The sequence below is a fragment of the Camelus ferus genome, chromosome 9, assembly GCF_009834535.1.
Source record: "Camelus ferus isolate YT-003-E chromosome 9, BCGSAC_Cfer_1.0, whole genome shotgun sequence".
NCBI lineage: Eukaryota > Metazoa > Chordata > Mammalia > Artiodactyla > Camelidae > Camelus > Camelus ferus.
Window position 1 is genome coordinate 73338193 of NC_045704.1, and position 27380 is coordinate 73365572.

General features: G+C 31.4%; 1 protein-coding gene across 3 annotated transcripts in view; it reads right to left on the minus strand.

The window, feature by feature from the left end:
• COL11A1 (collagen type XI alpha 1 chain) overlaps positions 1 to 27380 on the minus strand; it is a 491277-nt gene that overhangs the window by 112470 nt on the left and 351427 nt on the right. For all 3 annotated transcript variants that reach the window (XM_032487215.1, XM_032487218.1, XM_032487217.1), the window contains 16 exons: positions 23260 to 23388; positions 18238 to 18354; positions 17538 to 17630; positions 15353 to 15607; positions 14535 to 14597; positions 13025 to 13066; positions 12005 to 12067; positions 11281 to 11355; positions 10130 to 10213; positions 8030 to 8086; positions 4776 to 4829; positions 2340 to 2393; positions 2168 to 2221; positions 1892 to 1945; positions 616 to 669; positions 454 to 498 (listed from right to left, as the gene is read on the minus strand). In XM_032487215.1, coding sequence (XP_032343106.1) covers positions 454 to 498; positions 616 to 669; positions 1892 to 1945; positions 2168 to 2221; positions 2340 to 2393; positions 4776 to 4829; positions 8030 to 8086; positions 10130 to 10213; positions 11281 to 11355; positions 12005 to 12067; positions 13025 to 13066; positions 14535 to 14597; positions 15353 to 15607; positions 17538 to 17630; positions 18238 to 18354; positions 23260 to 23388 — 1293 coding nt within the window. The remainder of the gene's footprint in view (positions 1 to 453; positions 499 to 615; positions 670 to 1891; positions 1946 to 2167; positions 2222 to 2339; positions 2394 to 4775; positions 4830 to 8029; positions 8087 to 10129; positions 10214 to 11280; positions 11356 to 12004; positions 12068 to 13024; positions 13067 to 14534; positions 14598 to 15352; positions 15608 to 17537; positions 17631 to 18237; positions 18355 to 23259; positions 23389 to 27380) is intronic.

Consider the following 27380-nt stretch of genomic DNA (forward strand, 5'->3'; position numbering starts at 1 on the left):
CAGCTGTAAAATTCAGTGGAAAAAATGATAAAATCTAGCACATCTTATAGTTATATCTGGTATATACTAAGCATCTCATTTTTTTGTTTCTACTGGTAATAAGATTAAATTATCCTAAACACACAAATAGATTCTGGAACTACTGATGGTATAAAGAATTGAAATAAAACAAAAAAAAACAGCAACAAAAACTAGGTAAGGTTTTTTGACCGACAAGATGTTATTGCCCACATTTTTTTCTCTTAATTGTCTAAGACTTTCTCAATAACAAAAAAAGAGCCCTAGGTGTCACTTTTTAGGTTCCTTTTTTTTTTTTTTAACGTAACAACTACCTGGTTAGCATAGGTAAGATTGCAATAGTCACCTGAGTTTATTATTGATTTTGTATATGTAACACCAATTATTATTCCTCCAAAACAGGATATTATATAAAAAATAAAGAAACTTGCTTACAGCTTCACCTGGAAGACCCCTTGGTCCTATTTCTCCATCTTCTCCCTGTCGTTGACAAAATGAACGGGACAGTGATACAATCAGACAGTGTAACATTTCAACACAATTTTGTTCTAAGTTTTAAGTTTAAATATTTCTTAAAGGAAATAAAATTTAATATACCCTCATTCCATCTTCACCAGGAGGACCGGGAGGACCTTGGGGACCTCGTTCACCCTATTAAATAAATCCAAATATAATTACAATATGAAATAAAGCAGTATATTTAGAAGTCTATCCTACAGTTATCCTACCAAATATAACAGAACATTTAGCAGAAAAAACTTATGCTTTATTCTCCCTTCTCAGAAAACTTCAGAGATGAATCAATTTTACATTAACCGACTTTACATATTATTATGCTAGGGAAAATGTTCTCTCAACCTAAAAAAGGTTTAAATAAAATACCCCAAATAATTTTCAGACATTTAATTATTAGAAACTAAACCATTTAGAAAAGCATTTTGCTGAAGATTGTCCTAAACATGGATATACTTTGATGATTTTTATTTAATTAAAAAATTTTATGCTTCTAAAATAATTCATATTACATCAGAAGAACTTTAAAAGACTAAAGAAAATTTGGATTTAATAGAAACAAAATTATATATTTCTCTTGACATGTGGTAGGCATGTACTAAATTTCTTATTAAATATCCATAGGGTTCTCTTTTTTTTCTTTTTTTTTTTCATATTCTTCAATTTTTCTAAAAGTTGTCCTACCTTCATTCTCAATTTCTGCAGAAGAAAAATGTGAAGATCCAAAGCTGATCTTTTTTTTGAAAGACCACTTCTTTGCTCAACTTCCCACTAAAAATATTGACTGGGTTGCTGTCCAGCATCGTGTTTTGTTTAACTTTAGCCAGTTATAAACTCTTGCATTGAACTGAAAATTCATATTATCACAAAGAAATAGCCTGTGGTGTCTCTGTCTACTAGAACAATCTAATTAGTATAATAAAATACAGTACACAGTATATTGTTACATTAATGGCAAACTGCCTACAGGTGTCCTCTTTTGCATATATTTCCACAGACAAAATGTAAGAAGGAAATTGAGGTAATTATCAAAAAAATCATAGGCAAAATTAAATCTCTACACTTGTTCTTCTATAAATATGATAAATATGATATACATGTACATAATGATTCTACCTCTAACTTATGTTTGCATAAAATGAGTATTTTAACATCTAAAAGAAATTAAAGAACTTACATGGGATGTCACATATGTAATTCTACATTTCTTTCTTCAAGTAGATGTAATAATTTAAATGAGTTCACAAATACTTAAATTTTCTTCTTGTTTCTTAAAGTGTACTGATTTGAAATATTTCATAGTAATTCCCACATTATCCCTAATAATAAAATAAAAAAGGGACAGAATCGTATATCTTACCCTATGACCCTTGTCACCTGGCAGACCTGGAAGTCCATCAAATCCTCGATCCCCCTGCAAAATAAACATCATCCTCATCATCATCATCATCATCATCATCATCATCATCATCATCATCATCATCATCTTCACCACACTCCCAGGCTAACTCCATACTGTAATTTCAATGTGAAATTTTCTTTCCTATCAGGAAACTTTATTTTAAAATATGAAATTTTCAGAGGTGAACTGAGATATGAGATCTGAATATATAAACGTATGAGATGAGCTCCTGACCTTCGCCCCGGGTTCTCCGGGCATTCCTCGTCCTCCATCAGCACCTGGACGACCCTGATAATACCAAGAATATGACTAAGCGAAAGGGATTCCAACTCACACAAAGTAAAAGAAAGTAAAATAATTGACGATTTCAGATGCCCTCAAAATACACAACTAACACCAACCATACCCTTTTTCCAGGTTTTCCTGTTGGACCTGGAGGACCTTGGACACCACGAGGGCCCTGTATGAAAACATCATAATTAACTCATTTTATAGAATTATTAATCAATGAATTCAATCACATTAAGAGAAATGGTTTTAGAAATTTATATCTTCTTAGCTTAACCTTGATCATTTCAGCACCAGAAAATGATTTCTTATGTAAAAATCCAGACAAAGCGGAAGACAAGAGAATCAATTTTTCTAAATGGCATCTTGCCAAAAAGGTCATTATTATTTTATGAAGTTTATATAGGCATGTGATTACATTTAAACAAAACGAATACAAAGTGATATGTTAAACTTTAAAAAAACTCCTCCATTACTCATTTAATTCTCGAAACCTTGGCGTTTGACTGAAAACACTCTTAAACATCCATTTCATTCCTCTTCTCTTTCCAACCGCTTTGTCTTCATCTTTCCCTTTATTTTTTGGAGATTCTCTCCTAAGATATTTTTTCTTTTATAACAGGTATCATATTGGATTATAATTGTCTCCTTTTCCGTAGTTGAATCTCCCATTAAATTGCTGACTATAGCGGTTTTGGACTAAATCTGTCTTTTTTGCATCATACTAATACAATTTATAGCATTGTGCCTGTACATGTTTCTTTCAATCGTCTACAAAATGCTGGAGGATGACTTGGCAACCCCTAATGCACATTACTGACTAGAACCATGCTGTATCAGGTTAACGTTTAAAGATTCTCAGTATCTTTCTCTCTTGAGGCAGTAGAATACAGTGTTACATCAATATTTAATATAACGTGTGAATTGATATACATGTTTTTTAAAATAAAATTACACAGCTAATAATAGATCAAATGTAGTTCCAGTATAAAGATTATATGATCTATTTAATTCACTATACCCTTTTTTAAGTTAAAAAGTATGTATATAATGAGTGTGGTAGAAACTGGAAGACGCATTTGAAATTACAAATAATTCCTATGATTGTTGTGAAATGTTGATTATGGAAATATGAAATTAAGGTCGTCTAATGATTAAAGGCTAAAGTAATATAGCTTTTAAAAAATTTTGTAGCAAGGAAAACTTTATCCTATACCTCAGCTGGAAGGCAAAAGACAATAAGAACAGGACAAGTCTTGTTAGTTTTTAATGAAAATGACTGTTCATTTGATATTGCATCTCTTTGGATTTGAGGAGTTAAAGAAAACTGCAAAGTCCATGAAGAGTACTGCAGCATGTTTTCAGACGTCTACTTTGTAAAGAGGTGAGTTTGATCCAAAAGTTTACAAGCTTTGCAAATGATTAAACTCCCTAACTTTTTAAGTATCAATACATCGTTATCTTTACACACCCATGTAAGGGAATACTACTCAGCCACCAAAAGGAATAAACTGTTGATTCACTCATCAACTACAATGAATCCCAAAGGCATTATGGTGAGAAAGAAGCCAGTCTCAAAAGATTACATAATGTATGATTCCATTTACCAGGTATTCTTGAAAACATAAAACTTAATGATGAAAAACAGATCAGTGGTTGTCAGGTATTAGGGTAGGAGGAAAATATGACTCTAAAGTTGTACCAAGAAATTATTCAGGGTTTTAGAACTGCTCTCTACCCTGATGACTGTGGTGGTGGTTATGAAGAATACAGAAAGGTGTTCAAATTCAATTTTACATTATAATATTGTTAAAATAAAACTAATTTAAAAAAAAGTTGAATGGACACTTGAGAGATCCTACAGCCCAATCTGAATGTATATGCTTTGAATATATCAGAAGCATTTTCATTAAAAATGAGTGTATTTTAAAAATAATCACAGTTTGCTTTTCTGTTTTCTAAAATGAGTGTATTTCATAATGTGCTTATAGTGGATGTCTCTATCTACTTATTACCCATCAAAGGAAAACTAATACTTTTAATTGGGCACCATGTAAATATAATCTAGTATCTTTTTAAAAATTTCAGCTCAGATGTCCTCAATTTCTCTTAATTTCCTTAGCTCTACAGAAGGTTGAAAGTTAGCTTCTTTGAGGTATATTAAATATCCTTTCTGAGGTTTGCTAGATTTACTTTCCATAGAAAACATCCTAGGCTTGGGGCAGGGCCACTGTAGGTATAGTTGTAATTGTAGCTATGCAATTGTATAACAATATAAAATATACAACATGCTGCTCTGTACAATCTCAAGCCAATTTAACATTCTGAAGACCTATTACTATCAAGATGTTCCCATCCTAGCTTATTATCTTCTTTTAATAATGTTTAAATTAATCAAGTGATTGGCAGCCAACTGGCCATTAGAGGTTTTTCAATTAAAGAGCTTAAACATAATGTAATTTCTTTACTCATAAAACAGATGGCAGATACTTCAATTCCCATAAGAGATAAAATAAAATCAAAAATAAAAGAAGTGAAATAAATTAATTTTTACCTGAGGACCTGGATCACCAGCCTCACCTTTGGCCCCAGAGGAACCAGGCCCCCCCTGTAGAGAAAAAGTAAACATATAATGATTTAATTTTATCATTCCCTAACCACTTTTCACTTCAAGTAAACATTATTCAAATTACATTTCATCAAATAGTATGATTTTATTAATTAATACAAAAATTTTTCAAGTCCTTTTACATCTCATCTCAGACTCTGATTGTGTTCCAGTATGTGAGCTATATTTAAAAGTTAATATTTTGCTGATAACTACAAAAAAGCCAATTTCGTGAAACCACTTTGAAATGTTCTTTAATGTGTGTGCCATCAGAGCACTTACGATGATACACAGGCATTATTTATCATTACACTGGGGTGGAGTACTGAGGAAACACATTTTTATGGAATTGGGTACACACTGAATCCATTTATACAACTTGGCAAAATGTTCATGCTTTTATACTCAGAAGTTTCTCAGACACTGAATTCTATAGCAATAAAATGTCAAGAACAGATGCTGATGTTGTCATTATCATTGTCCTGAAATAATGTCAAAGCATTTTTTCCTAGATTGGTCTTTTTCCGCAGGAGAAGTCCTTATGACAAACATCTCTTACAAACATTTATATAACTCAAAAAGTGCAACAAAAACCTGGAACATTAGCTGGAAAAAATATAAAATTACGTTATAAAAGTGTTGTGAGTCTTAAAAATAAATACTAGGCCATTCACTCTCCTAAAAAGCTTTAGAACATTAAAACTGAACATGGTGATAATAGTTACTTCATGCTGAAGAAGGATACTTTGTGTGTTTCAGAAGTTTCTAATTTATTTAAATCAATACAGATTCAATTAAACAGTGCATTGAATCAAAGTACAAAAAGATTAAAATTATGCTGTCTGAAAATGCTAGATATCTAGAGCCTCCTGGTGGCTCCAAAGTAAAATAACTATTAATACAACTCCCCAAAAACATGGCAAGCAAGTGACACGAATATTCCAATCTTGAAAATTATAAGAACGATGACTCTCAAGCTTCTCATTAAGAATTCTTACAACTAAATTTCTTCAAGAGAGAAACTGGGGTTCTACATTAAATCAGATTATAAATCACAGAACTGAATGCAATTAAAAGTCAATTTATTTTTAATTAATTTACTATATTATATCTTCTGTATATAAACACTATCTACTCAACAGATTATAATTACTTTGCCCAAACACTTATTCTAAAAACCGTCATGCAATAATTGACAGTAACAGAATAGGGAAAAGAATAGTTTCTATGTTTCCTGCATATTTTATAATATAGATCTCCTTTCATTTATAAAAACAAATGGAAAAAATAATTGAATAAAAGAGTTTTTCATTGGAACAATGCACATATTTATGTCTTAAAATATTGTTTCTCTTTTAAACCTTGATACATAAAATACTTTTGGAATTTAGAATTAAGATTTTTGAAGGTCTGTAATAATTTGATGTTCTGGAGCAAAGGATAATAGAAGAGAAAATGGTGTAAACAATATGGATTTTTTTGTCAATATCTACCATTAATATTTTTAGGAAGCTAAAACTTTCTATAAAAAAGACTTAAGCAGTAAAATCAATTCATCTTGGATACTATATTGAGAATCTGTACATGGTTGTTAATGATTTCTCATTGCCAACATGCTATGGTTGTCTGACCCTTAATGACTGGTGAAAACAGGAACCGCTTAATGTAACATGCTTTCTTTGGTTCTGCTCATCACTGCACTTACCCTCTACAGATCCACTAGTCTTGAGTCTGTCAGGATGATAAGTAAGGAAATTCCTTTGGAAAATACCACTTTAGAGACCCTAGACCGACATTTTTAAATTAAGCAATAGGCAGTGTTTCCCAAACATGCTTGACCATAAGAATCAGTCTGCTGCACTGATTAAAAATATAATTTGCCAGTTCCAATCCCGACTCTGCATCAGCAGAGTCTTCAGTTGAAGGCCCCAGGAACTTTCACTTTTAATAAAATATACAGGTAATTCTTCTGCCAGCAAATTTACAAAGCACTAGCATACTGTTGACTTTCCTCAGTCATGTAACTTTGTTATTACTAACAAGCAATTAAATATTAACTCTATTTCTTCCTTTGTTAAATGGCATGAAATCTTCCGTGTTCCTGCTTATGTTTTGAGAGGCAGAACAGTAAAACTACAAAGAAAATACGTAATAAGGCATTTAGAAACATGCATAATTTAATTCTGTGGAACATACTGCCAGAACACATGCCACATGAGCTCATATGATTGAGTGTAAAGCCCTTCAAAATATATAAAATATCATAAAACTTCAAGATTGAATTAAGAAAACTATCAATTTATGTAAAAGTACATAAAAACTCGAATAAACTTGAAGAAAGCTACTTATCATCCTAATAAGATCAGTAAAACAGATTAAATAATTAGAAGACTATTTACTTGATTCAAGCTTGAATAAAATAGTTTTGCTGTGTCTACTAAGTAAATGAAAGGTAAAATTTTAATGTTCAGAGTAATAATTTCTGTAAATACCATTATTTTAATAAAGCATGTTGAGCATATAAGATCACATGAAATCTCAGTACAGCATTTTATATCAAAAACACATAATTAAAATAGAAATTATTTTTTTAATTCTAAAAATCAATGAGAACTCAAGTTGGAATCCTACAGTGCTCTTTTCTCTTAGGAAAAAAATATGATTTCATAAGAATCTGTGTTTTTGTGAACTGCTACATTGCTCATCACTTGGTAAGTTTCAAAATACCTGAAATGTTTAAAAATATATAGAATATAATAGCTGATCAGCAAGCTAGTAAGGAAAAATAAAACAATTATTTTCCAAAAGTCTCTAAAAGACAAAATAATTGCTCTAATCTCTGAAGCACCATGGAATACTGGAGGCAGCTTACAGTTTAAGCCAAGTCTCCTAAGATTATGGAATAATTTTCAGTGGCCTCAAATATTTTTTCTTTTTTAGTAGAAATTCTGCTTAGCATAAAATTAAGTTTCAAGAATTTACTGTAAAACTGAACTTTAGTAACTGTAACTATTATGTAAATAAATTATATTTATAGTTTGAAAAGTTAATAGTTTTGCAATGGAAATAAAATCAAGCATAAGTAGGTATTATGTCCCTTACTTTCACCAGCGAGAGATATGGACAATGCCTGACCAAAGTTGCACAAGAAACTACTACTACGGGAATTTAAGCATACATTATGTTATTAGGTAACCTACCACAGGACCCGGTCTTCCAGTTAGACCCATTGGGCCAGGTGGACCTCTCAGAGCAATCTAGAAAATAAAATACAGCAAATTCAGATGAATGTCCTGGATGAGCACATTAAACCACAATATTCATTTGCACATGTTACCCTCAAGTAACAGACGATCAACACAGGTATAATAGCTGCATACTAGAAAGAGTGCCTGATTACTGAAGAATCACAAGTTTCTAGAATGACAAATGACCTAATAAGTATCAGACATTTTTTAAACTGTTGTAACTTACACACACTCTTGTAGCCTATACATTATGATTTAGTCAATGATAAAAGTTAAAATAGATTTTACAATAAGAAACTTCATGTATGACAATTTTTCTACTCTAAAGTGCACTCAGAATAATGTATAGACGTCTCTTAAATAGGTGGGTGCAGTTCTCATTGAAAATAATTTCAGATGTGAACAATTTGAGGTGCTTTAAATAAAAATTTTCTAGCAATATTCTGGGAAAAACTATGACAATTCAAGCCAGATAACAAAAAGCAAAATTGATCAGAAAGTGTTAGGATAATACATTTCTTTTAATAAATCTCAAATTTAATGCTTTATAGAAAAATACACTTATTTTGTAGAATCCTAGGCATGATAGACTGATTACATGCACTATTGACACTGAATATTAGAAATGTGAAATTAGCATACTTGAAAAGCTGGAACAAGTAGAGTGCAAAGAATAAATATTTGACAGATGTTAAATTAGTTTGGTGTGCTATTTTTGAATATTAGTGATTCCAAAAGATGAATACTTAGATCATCACAACAGATACCAAAAATAATATTGTAACAGAAATAATACGTAAAATCATATTAGAAAAGTGCATGAGATGAAAACGATAGAATCTCCAAAATTTCACTACTGACTCACCATGAGATTTTTGACAATATACTTCTTAATCCTTGAGATTAAATATCTGAAAAATTGGAATTATAATGCTTGCTACCTATGTCCAAGTAGGTTAAAAGGACTAATAAAATTAGGAATTCAATGGCCTCATAAAATATTTAAGCTCGAATAGTTACCTAAAATTTGTTCAAAGTAGGCATCATTAGTAAACTGATTTAAAGATTTTTAAATTTCTATTATCCCAAGGTCTAATAAACAAATATTTAAATTTTTCATTGTCTTTATACATGATGTAACCAAACATTGGTATCTTTTCAAATTAATAGACTAACATTTTCAGATAATTTATGCAATCATAAACTTATGATAATAAATAAAACGTTATCACCCAAATGATTTATATCACTTAGAAAGCGGGTACCCATATCCATACCACCTGTAAGTCCTTTATTTCCTTTTTCCTTAAAAAAAAAAGGCCATTCTATGAATAAAAGTATTATATGATTTTCAACTCTCTCCTGGTCCATTATTTTGGTTTCCTTATCTTAATCACAATGGAGTTAATATAAAAAAACATAATTATATGTTTAATAAGTAGGTAGACAGTGGAAGTTTTCAACTGACAAAGAATTACAAACTGAATGGATCTGGTAGAAAAAAATTATAGATTTAATGATTAGCGCTTAGAATACATATTTGAACTTTGCTTTCCTATATAAGAATGCCTAAGAAATTTAATTTTCTGGATTATTTGGGATATCATGACTAATCTAGAAGATTAGGTAGAAAAACTTATTTTAAACTTTATCCTTTTACTTTATTCATTGATCATAGACATATGCTTTAGCAGGGAAAACTGGATGTAAAAGATAAAGAGTGCTACATATAAATCCACGAATACTTCTTGGGAAAAAAATGAGAAAATTTGTACATCATGGTTTGTGTGTTTTTGCCAGAATTACATACAGCAATACTGCAAGGGCCAGTCTTTTAACTTTAACATTCAATTAAAGAAAATATTCCTACTGGAAAATAGATATTATCTTAGCACTTTCTCCATCTAAGTTCAATATACTATTCAGAACTATTTTGTTCTTAACAGGAGCATCCTCCAGACACACACACACACATGCGCGCGCACGCGCGCGTACACTCACACAATGTGACACAGAAGCAGGTTACGGGAACCCATCTTTACCCTTTCTTACCCGAGCCTGCTGAAGAATGGCCTGGGCCTGAGCCTCCTGAGCAGAGATGGTTGGTCCTTTGGAACCATCGCCACCATAACGAAACTAAGAAAAGATAGTAACATCCAGAAGCTCAAAATCAGACTTGGTCAAATAGGTGCCTTAATTACTAGAGTAAAAACTGCTTACTTAAAATGGCAGAATTTTACAAAAGTCCAAGGTAACTTCATCATGCATCGTGATACTTAGATTTCATTTTTTTAATTTTCTCTGTCCATTATGGACATTCTCTAGACCATGCTCTACCACTTGAAGAGACTAGTTTCAAATTCCATAATTCTTGAAAACTCTGGAATAAGCCATTATCCATTTTCCCACCTGCACAGATGACACCCATTCTATTCACTCATTTGTAAAACTTCTACATGCACTAAGTTTAGTAGTGGTTACAGGCCAACTGCTATTTTGTTATGCAAAATTTTTGGAATCTCTATGAACACAGAGGAAATCTTCCTTGAGATAGATTCATTTTGTTTACCTTTTCTTAGGTAATTATCCTAGGAAACTGATCCTTAATGTTTCCTCCCATAAAATTCTAAAACTTTTTAATTTTAACTCAAAATGCAGCATGAGTAAATTTCCCACTCTATATTATTATTACTTGAAATTTCATTACATTTAAATAGATAAACTCAGTTTCTCCCCAAAGATCTTGGACAACTTTAAGAAGCAATCTTAAGGTAAAGCAAATAATATTTGAGCAATGAATAATGATGCTATAGATATGTTATTTAAAAAGTATCAACTATTGTCTACATAGTAGTGAATACTATAGATATTTTAAGTTAAATAACACATGAAATGTATAAAATCATATGACTATGATTAAAGTACATAATTTAAAATATTAAGAAAATCTTTTAAGATTTGTCATCAAAAATATAATGAAATATTGAAGGCTTAGTTCTACTGCAGAGATTAATATTTACCAGAATTTTGTTTCAATAAAATTCAGTAAAATGTACCATAATTTCTGAATTATGCTTGACTTCAAGTATCTCTACCTCATACCATGGTTTTCTGATTGATCTGTAATATGGTTCAACAATATTTTTCAACAATAAGATGACAAAATACCAAGTCATCTTTATAGCAATTAAAAAAAACCATACCGGTAACATTAACATGGTACCAGGAGGACCAGGTAGTCCGTCAGCCCCTGGTAAACCAGGACGTCCTGGGGGACCCTAGGGAAGTAAATGAAATCATCAAATTAATAAGTAAACAAAATCATTAAATTAATTAGAAACAGAATAACTTTTAATAACAGAAGTTTACATTATCTACTTCGCATTTGTCTTCTACTTCTTGTTTAATCTCTTTTGAGTAAGTATACCTAGGGAGGACTATATTTCATGGCACTAGTTTTTCATAATTCAAATAATGCACAAAGTTATTGGCTACTCAAGGAAGGAGGAGAAAGAGAGAATGGGATTTTATAAGAAGAGTTTTTGAAAGACAACACAAATGGTCTATTTCACCATGTGACCCATGACTTGATCTTCATATTGGGATGCAGGCTTATTAACTCATTCTACCAGCATCCAACTAAATACCCATGGGAGTTCCTGGAAAATATGTCTGAATTCAAACTGAAGAATTGAATCTAATGTATCAGGTTCATATCAAAATGGAATTGATTAGAAATAAAAGTTTTCTTACTAATGCACATTCTTTATGCTCACTTTTTAAATTATACTTAGAAAAGTTAAAATTTTGCACAACACTGAATTCATGTGTTATTCAAGTGAGAAGGATAATATGTTAAACTTGCAGAATATAGTTTAATTCTTTTCATCTATTTTGCACTCTTTTGTTATGAGTCCCTTCACTTACCCTCTCGCCAGGGTCACCCGGGGGTCCACTGGGGCCTTGTAGACCTGGAGGACCCATAAGACCCTACAGAGAAATAAACCATGATTTGAGTCAGAATCCTGATTTCATTAGCATTCAGGTAAATTCATCCTAGTAAAATCAAAGATGAACTCATTTATATTTCATAAATAAACACTTTTCTCTCAAACAGTTGCCCTATTTATCTCCCAATAAAAAGACAACATATAGGGACTACTTTGAAGCTAGCTCCGCTCTTCCTCTGCGATGCTGCTCTCGGGATGGAGGCAGACATTCCAAGGAAGAACAGGAAAGCAGAACATGTCAGCGTACAGTCCCTGGGGTGAAAGCTGGTTCCCAGTTCTTACTGAAGAAATGATACGCTCATTCAATTACACCACAAAAATGTGACTGCAAAGTTGAAATGTAGCAATCATTACATTTCTCTATGGGTAAAAGTATTTAAAGGCACCAGCATAACATGTTTGTTTCAGATAACAAGAATTTAATTAATTCCACAAAAGACAGAGGATTTCTTTCAAAGTCAGATCAGTACAACTATCTGAGAATAAAGACGCTGATGAGTAACATCAGCTTTTCTAGGAAACGACAATGGAAGCTGATAATCACTCCATTCAGGAGTTGACATAAGGCAGTTATAGTCTACTTAGAATTCTCAACTCCATACATTGAGATATATCTATACATCTAAAAAAATAAGGATGGCTTTTTAAAAATTCTTCTAGCTCTCAGGTACAAAGTTTCAGATGAGGTTAGAAGAGTCAGAGATATTTAAGCAACAAAAATACTGAAAACAAAATTTAATTTAACAGCTCTGAAAAGAATTTCATTTGGATAGCCAAATCAGAAAGTGTTTCAAGACCACCAGGTCCTCTAACCAAGTATTCGCCTCTATAATTCAATACTCAGTCTAAAATATATAAATTTAATAATGTAATAGAAACCTTATATCTGATTATAAAAAAAAATCAAGACAAAAATAATCTTAAAATATTTACATACCGCAGGTCCTGCTGGCCCTGGTGGTCCTTCAATAAGCATGCCCTACAGTTTAAAAAAGACAGAGAGTCATTGCTAGGCAAAGGTAACCCCTAACCTCTTGTCTCAGTGACACTCAGAAAGTATCACATCATTGCATTTTAAAAGGTGAATTCTCTGTTCCTACCTATAAAACCAATTACAAACATTTTTGCATAGGGAAGAGAGGAAATTCAAAATGATAGAAGACATAATCCCTGTCCTCAGAAAATCTGTGAACTAGCTAGCCAGGAAGTAACTATTCAGATAAGATGACAAGGAGAATATGCCAAGTGCTCCCCCAAACGGCAAAGCAGAGACATTTAACCAAGTTTTCTCTAGCACCCAGAATAATGACTGGCACAAAGCAAGAACTTAGTAAATACTTGCTGTGTGAATGGAAGAATGGAAGAATGGAAGTAAGTGACACCTGAGTACCTTAATTCAGGAAAAGGAGAGACAGTCCAGGTTAAAGAATTGGGCATAAATATGAGATAAGTTCTTAAACAGATAAGAGAATAGAATACTACTTCAGGATAAGAACCCAATTCTGGAAAGTTTATGTTTCTAATGCTGAAAATTGTTCTGTCATTCAAAAATTTGGTTTTAAATTTTCACAACAAGGGCAAATTAATTTTGAAAAATATATTTATTTGGCATGCTTTCTCAGATTATGAAGTAATACAGTAAACAAATGTCCTTATAGATGTATCTTTTTAATCTTTATCTTCCCCTCCTTTTAAAAAATTCTTGTATCTTTGAAGTTTCTGAAATGATTTTCATGACCTTGAGGCAAACAGTTAAACATACTTCTTTAGTTCTATGCAATATTTTTCCCAAGTTGCTGATTATGGAAAACAATAGTAAAATTGATTTCTACTAAGAATTTGCTTCTCATCAATATCTTGAGTAGTGATAACATTAATAAAAATTTAAAAAATCACTTTTGGAACAAATGGGAGATTTATACCAATGGAAGAAAAGAAAGTGAATTTTAAAAAGAACATACTCATATTATTACACGATATTATTTGGATATGAAAAAAATAAGTACTATGTCAAATAATATATTTCTAATAATGTCAAATCATAGCAGTTAGAGGGAAAATCACTGGACTGGAAAGCAGAAGAGCTAAAGTCTGGTCATGTCTCAACCACCAAACATCTGAACCTCACAAAAGTTACTTAAAACCTTTAGATCTTAGGTTCCTTAGTTGTAAAATGAAAGAATTAGACTAAAACATTTTCAGCTACTTTCAAATTTCAAAATTCTTTATCTCTACATTTTTTGGTTTGTCGAAATTCTACTAGCCAGAAATGGCCTTATTAACTTACTTATTTGTGATTTAACTTACTAATTACGAACAGCTGAATGTTAGAATTTTCAATAGTAATATGTAAGCATACATAATAATTTATAGTGGTGATAGCTCATAATATAAATTAAACAATTGTGCCAACTTTTACAATGAATGTATTCACACAAGTTACTTACAGGTTCAACAACTGCTGGTTCTCCTTTCTGCCCTTTTTCTCCATATGCACCATGGCCATTTATCTGTTGAGTGAAAAATTCAAGCAGCCTGTCTTTAAGTAAATAAGGCCATTTAAGTATTTTTTTAAAGGTAATATATTCAAATAAGTGCACTTAAAACAACCTATTAAAATGTGCTTTTTAAAATAGAAACTTATTAAAGGCTTAAATACTGAAAATATACAAAGGAAAGCATAATGAACATTAATACTAAATCTTGAATGAGATTGAACAATTGCTTCTTAAAGACGTATTACAGAAAGATAAAGACATCCGTAGGCCTCACTTATTATCCCAAAGCATTAAGCAAAAAATGTCTTCAAATTAAATTTAATAAATTAGAGGTGGGGAGAAGAAATGGGTGAAGGGGGTCAACAGGTAAAATAATAGTAATAAGAATGATAATAATAGTAATTAATACAGTGCATTACTGAGCATGACCAGAAAATAAAAATAAATAAAATAGTCTAAAAATCAGAAAACAGTCTCAGTACCCAGAATAACAATGACTAAATTTTAATCTTATCAATGACAAGAAAATTTGGATACAATACTATTAAGGATTATTCTTTCAAATTAAGACTCCACTGGTGTGGCCTGAGATACAAATGCTGAAGATGCCCTGGAGGAAGAATCTATGAAGGTGTCCTAGTAGCGAAAAATATTCATAATTTATATAAGAACACAACTATATTTTAAACCTGAAATGACATCAAGATGACCATGAAAACACTCCAGAAATACGACATACAATGACACAGAGCGTAACACTGACTTACGCTTGTTTCTGTAATATCTGTTTCTGCTGGAACACCTGGACCAAATTCTTCATTAGTGGGGCTTGTTGGTTTATCTTCATAGTCTTTATATTCATAAAAGTCATATTCGCCTAAATCTCCATCTACCAGAAGATCAGAGTCCCTGCCGTCTATTTCTTTGTTTTCATATAACGTATCCTCGGAATTTTTCCTCTGGGAATCATAATCCTCTCCAGTTAGATATTCTTCAGTAAATACTTCTTCAACTGGATTTGGCTATTAATTTAAGGCGCAAGGAATTGGAGAACATGAAGTTTACTGTTAGTAAAGCAAGGTAAGTGTTTGCAATTTCAACTTGATGGAATGTGACAGGAAATTGTATGAATGCTACTCAAGCAAGTCTGAAAACTGGGAAAGGATGGCTTTTCAGTTTCATTGAAAGAAATATTTCTCTACTCTGGTGTGCACAAGGAAATATTGCTTTCAAAGCACTTTTCCCAATAAACTGCAAATATTCACATAGATTCAACATGTGTATTTGCTTGTTTGTTGGAAAAAAGCTTGCTATGAAATTTGATATTTACTTTATAATTTAAGATATGAGTGATAAAGTTATATAAATTTAAAGCTTGTTTAATTTTCAAATCTCACAGAACATAATGGAATACAATTGCTACCAGAAAAGCCATGTAAGTTTAACTAATCCAAAAAATATATAATAATGCCAATATTTAGGTTTATCATTACAATATTTATGTAGAGTATCTAGTTATTATATTACCAAAGAGTTCTTTAAAGCAAATAAAATATAAATTATAGTTCTCAGAATTTAAGACAATAGAACAGATTGCTGTACAGTCTCATAAAGAGTAGAAAATATTTACTCAAAGGTAAAAATTATATCAAAAATACTATCTCAGAGATATAGAAAAATAAACCAAGTATATTTTTTCATTAATAATTCCTCATTAATAACATGAATCTGAATAATATTTATGAATTTTTGGCCATATTATGATTTTGATGAGGTTCAAATTAAATAATTTATCTTGCTACTTTTTGAGTTTTATTTTTAAATAACTTGTTTGCTATGACATAGTGAATCCAGATGATAGAATAATACTGAATAAATAAGTATTTTATAAAATTATGTGAATGAAAAATGTGGTTAAATGATTAATTGAGCAATTATTAACTGAAATAAAATGTCCAATAACCATAATAAATTTGTATTCTTAGACAATGAAGATATCTTATCTATAAGGAGTGCATATTATCCAGAATCAGAATATTACTATATTCATAGCTCTGAACTAAAAAGCTGTAAGAATTAGAGTAGATAAATAAACATCTTGAATCAAGGTATCCATTTTTGGAAGACAACTAATTTGGACTAGATGAAACAAAATCTGTTCTTATCCTAAAATGTTGTTATTCTAAATGATGTGTTTGCATGCAAAGTCCCACTGAGTTTATTTGCCTCATTGAGACACATATTATATAAATTTTCTAATAAGAAAATGACTCAGGTATTCCTAATACTAGGTGTGACGGGAATTTAACAAAGTTAAACTGAATTGTATACTTATTTTCTTCATGATCAGAATGTATGCATAATACGAAATTCAGGAAGACTATTCTATTTGTACGTGTATGTACTTTAACAATTTCATTAAAAGGACTGGACGAGGTTAAGATATATTATTATAACCATAATTAAGGTTGAAAATGTAAATAGCCATTAAAATCCACTAAGACTATATTTTCTCAAAATGTTTGTGTCATAAAAATGCATGATTATTGGTCAGATGGAGTGAATTCTAATTGTATCATTTGATGATACAATTTTCACTTTAGAGGATTCTCCTCCTCAGAGAAGGATCATGTTGTGAAGACCCTTCATCACAACATGCTGAGAAGCCTGCTCAGTCCAAAGAGCAATCAAGAAAATGACAGTAGTCAATTCAGTTTGATCAGTTTAGCATTTGCATGAAGCAAAGGGTCATGCAAAACCTGAATTGACATTAATTTTAAGTCATTGTTTTTAATAATAGTGAGCCAATGCTCTTGTTTCTCTTACCTCAGTAAAACAATAAAAACAACAAATTTTTCACAGGTTATAGATTCTTCCAGAGTAAGATATATGAAGAAATATTACACATTTTAAAAATTTGGTCACCGATTTAATGCTGTCTATGAGCATTACCTCATTTGGTCCAGATACACGCCTAGGAGCTTCTGTCTGGTAACTTTCCACTGTTCCATAATTGTATTCTTGAAAATCATCAACAATATTTGCCTAACGGTAAATTCAAAAGAAGAGCAGTTAGTAAAAATGTAAGGTAATCCCAAACCTCTGGAAATCATGATTTAACTGGGGTATCGTATTAGCCAAATGATAATTTATCTAGTTGGGTTGGGACAATGACTCATCATCAGAGATCTTCCAGCTTATCTAGGAGAGATCTTGATTGCTTTTTCTTTGCTACCTTTACCCCTAGCTTGGCTTTTGCCGCTGCTTGATAACTTTTCTTCTTCTTGGATGCAAATTTTTCAGATTTAGGGGGTGTAAACTTTTTGAACTTTTCCTTTGAGTTAGTGGCCATTGTCTTCATCTTCCTTTTGGAATTGAATTTCTTTTTCTGTAAAATGTGGTGAAAGATGGAATGGAAAAACATAAATAAAGTGAAAAGAGAAATAAAGAGCATGGATGAAAGAAAGGATAAGCAGAGCAAAACGAGCGCCATTCTCTCAGGACCGCTACTGCCAAATAAAAATCACAGTTATCAGGTCACAGAAATCAGATGAATGAAAGGTTCATGGTAAGTTTGAGGAAGAGAGGACATAAGGAACCAAGGATGACAAACAGCAGGACACCGTGCACAAGGGTGCTACTGTGCTTTTACCTCGGTTTGGGTTATTGTCTCCTCAGTTACAGTGGGTGTCTCTGTTACACTCTCAGCCTCCTTATACTCTGCTTCCCCATACTCATAGTCATATTCCATTATATCCTCAGGTGCATACTACATCGCAAAGGAAAAAATATCAGGCAATCTTGTTAGCTGCAGGTAATACGATTAACAAAGTGGAAATTGCCGTTCTTAACTTTTACTACCAAGAGTAATAGTTAAGAGACAAGGGAATACTGTTATTCCAATGTTACTTTGTATTACAAGAAGTATTATACTGTCTTACACAGAGTATAATAACATAGTGACAAAGCAGGTTTTCTAAGAGCAGCCCAGTGGTTAGGAGTGTGAGGAAACTAAAAGTTTAGAATATTAATTCAAATTTTTAATTGTCGAATATTAATTCAAACATAGCAATTACATACTTTGGACATAGTTTTTAAATATTCATGTTAATTCTGATTTGTAAAAATTGCTACACTAGCCTCCTTTATAAAAATTTTACAGCAATTTCAATTGGTTTTTTTTTTTTTCCATTAAACTACATATTAAAAACAAAAGTAGGGAGAATAGTCTTCCCAAGTAGGAAAGAATTTTCATCTATTGTGAGATGGAAAAGGAAGAAGGAAGGGAAACAGAAGGAATATGAAGTGAGTCTACATTCTATTTGGAATACTGGAACCAGTGGAAAGCTACAATCTAAAATTTATTCAGAAATAATGAATTTGCTATAGACTTACTTAAGATCAAAATAAGTACAGAATACTTGTGAAGCATTAAAAGATTCAAAATTAGATCTGTTTATAATTAATACATTATTTCAATGTTTAAAAATACAGCTTTTCTTCTATCAAAAAAAGAGTAAAACACAGATATCTTATTATTTATATTTATTAATATATAATGTTATATATACATATATGTACATATATGCTAAAAGCAACCTATTTGCAATTCCCTAAGTATTATATTTGGTAAAATTCCAATTATATCCCAATGAGGCCTCCCTTGGCAATTCAAATTGCCAGAAAATTCCTTTTAATCTGCCAGAAAAATAACTCTTTATCACGTCTTTTAGGGAATTGTGATCACTGTGCCTTCTAATAAGTTCTTTTAGATAAAGCAATGCAATTGAGCATAAATTTCACAGAGACATGTAATGAGACATGTCCAAAACTGATCTCCTGGCAATATTGTACACCTGGCCCTTAATTAAATGAATTTCATATTGAAATATATGCACATGCCTTTAGTGTTCTTTATGATTGTCAAAAGTTCAACCTGGTTGAATTAACTGAAACAGGTTCATAATTTTATCTATCCAGTAATAGTTTTATTATCATTGAATATACATTTGAAGGGCTTTAACAAAGCTTCGTTCTAATTAGAATTTGAGTGGAATTTGGTAAAATAGAAGAATGCATTTATATAACACTTCCAACATTTTTGTTTCTTCATACCTCTACAAGCAAGATTTGATGCCAATTATTTCTAGGAAAGTTAATACAAGTATTAATGAATAGCATCATTAAGTACATAAAACAACTAAATACTGAATTTATATACATATTAAAACATACTTATGGAAACTGAATATTGCCTAATGAATACTATTTCTGTGGTTATGGCCACCCATGTTGGAATAAGAAATATTGGACTTGTATAAATACTAGCTGCTACTCTGAAGTAAAACCACAACAAAAAGCAGCCAACTACCATTACTAAATTTATATCATGTTTTTCCTTATAGAAGGAAACCTCTTCTAACCTCTATAATTCTCTCCTCGATTTAAACATTTTTCAAATGGAGATCAAGCAGACTAGGTATGGTTGTGGAACGATGAAGGCATAACACACTCACCTCCTTAGGCACTAAAGCACATCTTTTTCTTAGAGCCACTCAGGAGTCAGTGAAAAGAATCACTCTTTCTGTTCTCATTTCTTTATCTAAACAACACCCCACTTTTGGTGGGTATTGGTGTACTGAGGGCCATGCTGGTCTACGTGAAGCTTTACAAACTGTTTTTAGAGATGATTCTCCCTTCTTAGTATGGAATTTGGGGGTGCCTCCAAGACATGTCAAAAAGAGAGAACTGGTTGTAATCAATCAGATGAATATACACAAAAAAAGACGTGCAGGGACGGAATGATTCCCACTAGAATCTGTGAGTTGCCGAACATGAATTTGTGTGTTAGGAGAAAGGGCCTTCTTCTAGAATGGCATTAAGTCTGTTCTTATTCAGTTTGTTAAGAAAATAGTAGAATCAGTAAATACCTGTTCATTTATGAGAACCAGAATATATATAAACTACTGAGTGCAACAAGATTAAGGTAATAAATTTCTTTATAAATATTGTTTTTCCTTGGCTTCTTTTTCCTTTTCCATCCTTTATTTAAAAAAAAAAAAAAAAAGGTCCATTGCCTACTATATATAGGGCATTATAGTCTGTGTAATACATTAAGAAAGAATCGTATGTAGATTTAACATCTAGTTTCTTATCAGATAGGAAGATAACTTAACTTGATAAGAAAATCCCAAAACCACCATAATTTTAATATTAGTTACTGTGTTATATAAATGGTATCATGTAGGTACAAGTCAAATTATAGTCTGATACTATTGCTATAATTTAAGTCTATCTTCACAATATATTTCATTGTATGATGATTATGCAATGTGCCAAACACATAAAAAACTGAATTTTAAGAATAAATTAAAATGTTACTTAAAGGATATGAACTACACAAAAAAAATCACAGGTTGAAGAAAGTACATTTGAGTTAATTTATAAAAGCAATTGACATATTTTGTTAATCCAGGTTAGAATAATAAATATGCAATTGTCACAAGTTTATTAACAGAAAATTAAGCAATATAAAGTACAACAGGTATATTTGATGCTCTAGATTGTACTTTATGTTCATTATTCACTGGTAACATTGCATTCCAATTTTGTAAAGGCAGAACAATTATTAAAATGTATTTTTGTAATACAATGACATTTTAATGGCTATAGTTCAAAAGTAATATAAGGACAGCTTACTAATTGTGTTAACCACATTTTTTTTTAACTAGTATAGAATGGTTATCTTAGTATTGAAGTAGCAGTATAATTTAGAATTGGAGAAAAAGTGAGAGCTGCTTCTTCAAAAATTTTTTCACTGTGACACATTCAATATAGAAACTGTAAGAAAACTATTATCGCATCACTGGACCAGATTTTCAGGCAGTGTTTACTATAGCAGCGTGCTGTTTCCCTCATCAAATGCTTGTAGTCGAAACAAGTTTTATCAGCAGAATGTTAAATTTATGAATCAACAACTAAAATCAAAAAGGTAAAGTTTACTTGTAAATGAATTTAAGAATAAAATGGTATAAAAATACTATTTTGCTTTACAATAACTCAGCTTACCTGACATAATAGCATTAAAACATGGGAATAAAACATCCCAAGGTGATATAATAAGAAAGCATACCTTCATTCTTCCCCAAATCAGAGCCATATCTGTTGCTAAAAAGAACAAGACTTGTCTTTCTTAAAACAAGAGCAAAATACAGTTCATCAGACTTGAACATGTATACTAAATGTTATCGATTTTAATTGAATCATCACAAAATCTCTAAGATATAAAAATACTAAACCTGATCAGTAGTTTATCTATCCTCTTGAAATTCACAGACTGTTTTAATAAATCATGAAGAAATAAAAAGACTGAAGCACTTGAGAACTGTGAAACAAGCAAACATAAATATCCAAGTAATTTGTTTTTTCTCTCAGATTTGCCTTCCTACAAGCTTCTTAAGGCTTTATCATGTTTAAAAAAATTAATATTAGGTCATGGAAAAGATCAGTGAACAGAATTCACTATTATACCTGAAAAAGAAAAGTGATGTCAAAAATTATATTTCAAGCACGTAAAAGGTAAAATCCAAATTGAATTCACATGCAGAAATAACAGTAAATTAAAATTGAAAGGTAAGATCTAAAACTATTCTAAATAGTAAAACTCAAAAGATGGCACCTAATATATTATAAGTCAAGAAGAAGGCTATTTGAGTTATTTGGAAACATATGGACAGTCTGGATGTTTTAAAACTTTTCTTCTTGAGAAACTAAATAAAAATATAGTTTTGCTGCCAACCAAAGACTCAATTCCTTCCAGTGTTTGCTTTTTAATTTCCATAAAAATCCGTATTAAAGAATTTTACCTAAAAATCTGCATAAAAGGTACACCGTACTGTATTTTTTTTGTTCTTTGTTGTAGTCAAGTCTGACAAAATTGCTAAGGCTATGTTAACTTAGATGTATTTTTGGTCAGAGAGACAATAGAGTCAAATTTCATGATGGCGAATTTTCCTGCAAAAATAGCCTGGAAGAATGGTTTCACACCTAAATTTCAAATTAAGTAACATAATATTAATCAAAGTACATAAAACAGTTTTAGTTACCACAAACAGTTCATACTGCTTTTAATTTCATTTCATTTCATTGTATCACATTTTGTGCAAGAAAAAGAAAATATACATCTCAATGTAGCATAGCCTTATTAAAAAAATAGAAACAAATTCCCTCTAAATATTCAATGCAGCCTGCAAACTTTAAGATACTACTAACGCTCCTTTCTCATCTGCATGAGTTGCCAAAGGTCTGGGGATGTGACAGGTACACCAGAAGACAGTTATCCCTGTCTTGAGGCTGTTTTAATTATTGAAATGCTAACGATAGAAATATATATTTTTGAAATTGTCTTTTTTTCTCATCTCCCCAAAAATAAAATATGCTCTGATACACAGTATATAAGTGAGATATCTCTATTTTTAAGCAATTAAGTAACAAAATACTTAAGAGGTTAAAAAAAAACCCAAATCTTCTTCAGATCACCTCTTCTTAGAAATATTAAAAAAACTATTAAATACAAAGTAGTTTAAAAGTTAATAAATAAAGATAAGCTTCAAAACCGCAAGCCCACGTGCTTCGCATTGAAATGAGAAAACCTGCCTGACCTTCCGGTCCTCACCTCATCCACCTGCGGTTCCTGGGCCTGAGCGGCCCTGGGCGCGGAGTTGTCACAGTCCGGGCTGTAATGCTCGCAGTAGTCATACGCTGCTTTGGGGTCCCCCGTGATCAGCAACTGCTGGATGTCCCCCTGCCAAGGAACAAGCATGGATGTTGTCAGCATACTCAAATGCAGGCAAGATCTATCCAAGACAGTTTAGGTTTTGTTTTTGTTTTTGTTTTTTGACAATTTAGTTTATTTTTAAATACCTGAGAGGAAAAAACACTTATGTGTCCATGTTGAAAACAGTCCTATAGGATTGAGAGAGAAACCCACCCTGTTTTACAAATCAGATCTTAATATTGCTGTTATTCTGTTATGTTGTGATTCAGAGAACCTACGGTATGTTCAGAGAACATATACTTATGCATGTTTGTTAAAACTTGATTTTACTGCATTCACAGTACTCTGTATGAAATAAGACAAATGAAACATAAGTAATAATTGATAAAAAATTAAGTAAAATTTTAAAACTGCAAATATATAGAAGAGTAATGTACTTCCAATATTAAATAACTAAAGAGTTCAGTTAAATTCAGTTGAACTCTTTTTTAGGAACATTTATATGAGAATTTTTAAATGAAAACATAGATCCAACTATTAAGTTTTGTTAGAGATATCAATATCAAAAAAATTCCTACTTACAAATATGAATGAGAAATGCAGAAATCAGAGAAATCCAAATTATAAATTAAAAAGCACGAGTTTGGCATTCTGTATTCAAAAAATGGACTACTTAAGCACATTTTAAAAATCATTTATTTAGGATTCAGAATAATTTTAATAAAAATAAATATTAGAAATAATTACTAATGGGACTATCTAAAGAGTTTTAGTTTCAGGAGGTTCTGGAAACCGTGTCAATGAGAAAAGTCAAATATTTTGCTCTTGAAATCACCTGAATATTTCCACATGGGTCTAACTTGACATGAAATTAGTTTGATATGAACCTATAGGTCATGACCATACAAATTCAGAATTATACTCAGGCCCAGAAGAATGTTTGAAGTAATATTCACTTGACTTGGTGACTCAAGTCCCTGTAAGTTTGAGTACATGAGTTTGATTTACAGAATTCCTGATTCCATTTGGAATTAATTTCAAAATTATTTCAGCTTTTCTGACTTGATTAACAGAAGCTATTTAGTGCCTGACAAAAAATTTAAAAGTCTCTAATACTGACTACTAGGAAAGAATTCACAGAACTTTTATACCACAACACTCATTTATTCATCAACAAATGTGGATTGAGAAAGTATCATACAAAAGACACGGAACATAGTTCCAGTGGAAGTGGAAACACATTTAATGTAAACCCTGTCCTTTGGAGAGTGCAATCTAGTAGTTAAGATTTAAAATTAAAATACAATGGACAATAAAATTTATAACTTGAAAAGGTAAAAGCAAACTCTTGTGAAAAGTGCCAAGGAAAGAGTGTAAATTATTTAATTCTAGCTGGTAATCCTTTATTAAACACACTGGTTACTCTCTGTGGTGTCGTAGTTATTTTTATTTGCATTGCTTTCTTCTGCCTAAAAAGAACTGTATATTCTTACTCTTAAAATCAGCATTTATTCTAATGGATCATTAATCTATATTTCCATTCCTACTGCTTTACTGAGGTAAAACCTACATATAGAATTTATTCCTTTAAAGTGCAATTCAATGTTCTTTTAGTTTTTTCACCAGAGTTGTCCATCTATCACCAATATCTAATTTCAGAAAATTGTCACCACCCCTAAAAGAAACACCATAACCATTGACAGTCATTCCTTGTCTCTCCTTTTCCTCAGCCCCTGGTCACTGGACATTTTATACAAATGGAATCATATGTCATGAGGCTTTCTGCAACAAGCTTCTTTCATTTATTATGTTTTCAAAGCTCACTGGTGTTTCAACATATATCAATATTTCATTCCTTTTTTCAAATAGTAATCCATTGGACATACTACATCTTGTTTATCTACTCATCAGTTACTGGAGATTTGAGTTGTCTCCACTTAGCTATTTTGCTATATATTTTTTACATGTCTTATGCCTTTTTTTGTTACAGTGTATCTCCTTTACTGTCTTCTTTTGTGTTAGATATTTACTACTGAATAAGTATAATTCTTTAATTTCTTTTACTATATTTTATAGGGTTATTTTTAGTGAGTTACCCTGAAGATTACAATTATCATCTTAACTTATAACAACACTTTTCAGATTAATATCAACTTAATATAAGCACTATACAAAATTTTATTTCTAAATAACTATTCCTCTCCCCCTGCTTTGTAATATTACTGGTATACAAATTGTATCTTTATACAATACAAGCCATCAACACACTTTTATAAATTTTGCTTTATGCAATTGTATTTTAAAACAGATAAGAGAAGGAAATTGGTAAAACAACAAAAAAAATTGCAGTTTTTATATTTACTTATTGTTAATACTTTTACCAGTGTTTTCTGTTTCTCTATATGGATTTGAATTACTGTCCAATGTCCCTTCATTTCAATCTAAAAAAACTTCTTTTTTTTTTTTTCTGGTAGGGCAGGTCTACTTATGAACCATTATTTATTTCTGATATATCTGGGAATGTCTTAATTTCTCCTTTGTTTTTTAAGGACAATATTGCAGGATATAGAATTTGGGGCTGACCATCTTTTTCTTCCAGGACTTTGAATATGTCACCCTAGTGCTTTCTGTCCTCCATGGTATCTGACAAGAAATTGGCTGTTAATCTTAGTGTGAATCTCTTTTATAGTATGAATCACTTTGCTCTCTTTGCTTTGAAGATTCTCCATTTGTCTTTTGACTGATTATAATACTTCAGGTGTGGATTTCTACAAGTTTATCTTATTTGCAGTTTGTGGAAATTCTCAGATATATAGATTAATGTGTTTCATTATATTTGGAATGATTTTGGTATTTATTTCTGTGAATATACTTTCTATTTTCTTTCTCTCTACTCTTTCTGGGAGTCCTGTTACTATGCCTGTGTTGCTATGCTTGACAGCATCCCACAGCTCTTTGATGCTCTGCAAACTGTTTTTCAAGTTTATCCCTTCTTTCCTTCATGCTGAGTAATCTCAATTGATTTTCAATTTCAGAACTTCTATTTGGTTCTTGTTTTAGAAATTCTACCTCTATTTATAGTCTCTATTTGATGAGGCATCATTCTCATACTTTCATTTAGCTCTTAAATCATGGTTTCCTTTAGTTTTTTTAAAACATATTCATAACTGCTGATTCGAAGTCCAATGTCTGCATTTCTTCAAGGACAGTTTCCATAGATTTTTTTTCCTCTGCATAGGACACAATTTCTTCATATTTTGCCTGCCTCGTAAGTTTTTGTTGAAAGTTGCACATTTTAAATGTCACTTCTGGAAATTAGATACCATTCCCCACCCCTACTGTTATTTTTGTTTATAGCTGTTTCTGCTGCTTGTTTGTTTAGTGACCTTTTGAAGTAATTATACATCAGTGTTATTTGTTGCCTGCATTCACTAAGGTCTCTGCTCGGTTAGCTTAGTGATGAGCAAATGATTGGACAGAGACTTCTTTAAATACCTTGAACCAGTGAATATCTCTCTGTTTGCCAACAGCCTTTGTGTGTGTATTTGTGTGTGAGCATGCCTTCAATATTCCAACAGTTTACAACTCTGCCTCAGCTCTCATTTCTTGCTGTGTAGATCCTCAATGTCAGTGACATTTAAGATGTCTTTTCTGGATATGCACACAGGTCTCCTCGATCCCCAAGAATAAACTGAAGCTTTTCAGGGCCTTTTACAGATATCTTATTTCCAAACATTTTCTTAGTGTTTTTGTCTGACCCTTGTTTGCTCAATATCCTAACATTTAAATGAACGCTGCCAACTACTTGCTAAAGATTTGTATCTAGAACTTCTCATTAATAACAGGAAAAGGACCACAAATAAAATGTCAAAAACACACATCTACCAATAAAAATTTCAGTGATGTGAAATATTATAATGTTTAGTAATCCTTGAGATAAATTTTGTTGAATTCAGAAATTTCTCCACTATCAGATTTGGCTATATTTCTTCCAGCTATTTAGTCATTTCGTCCAATCA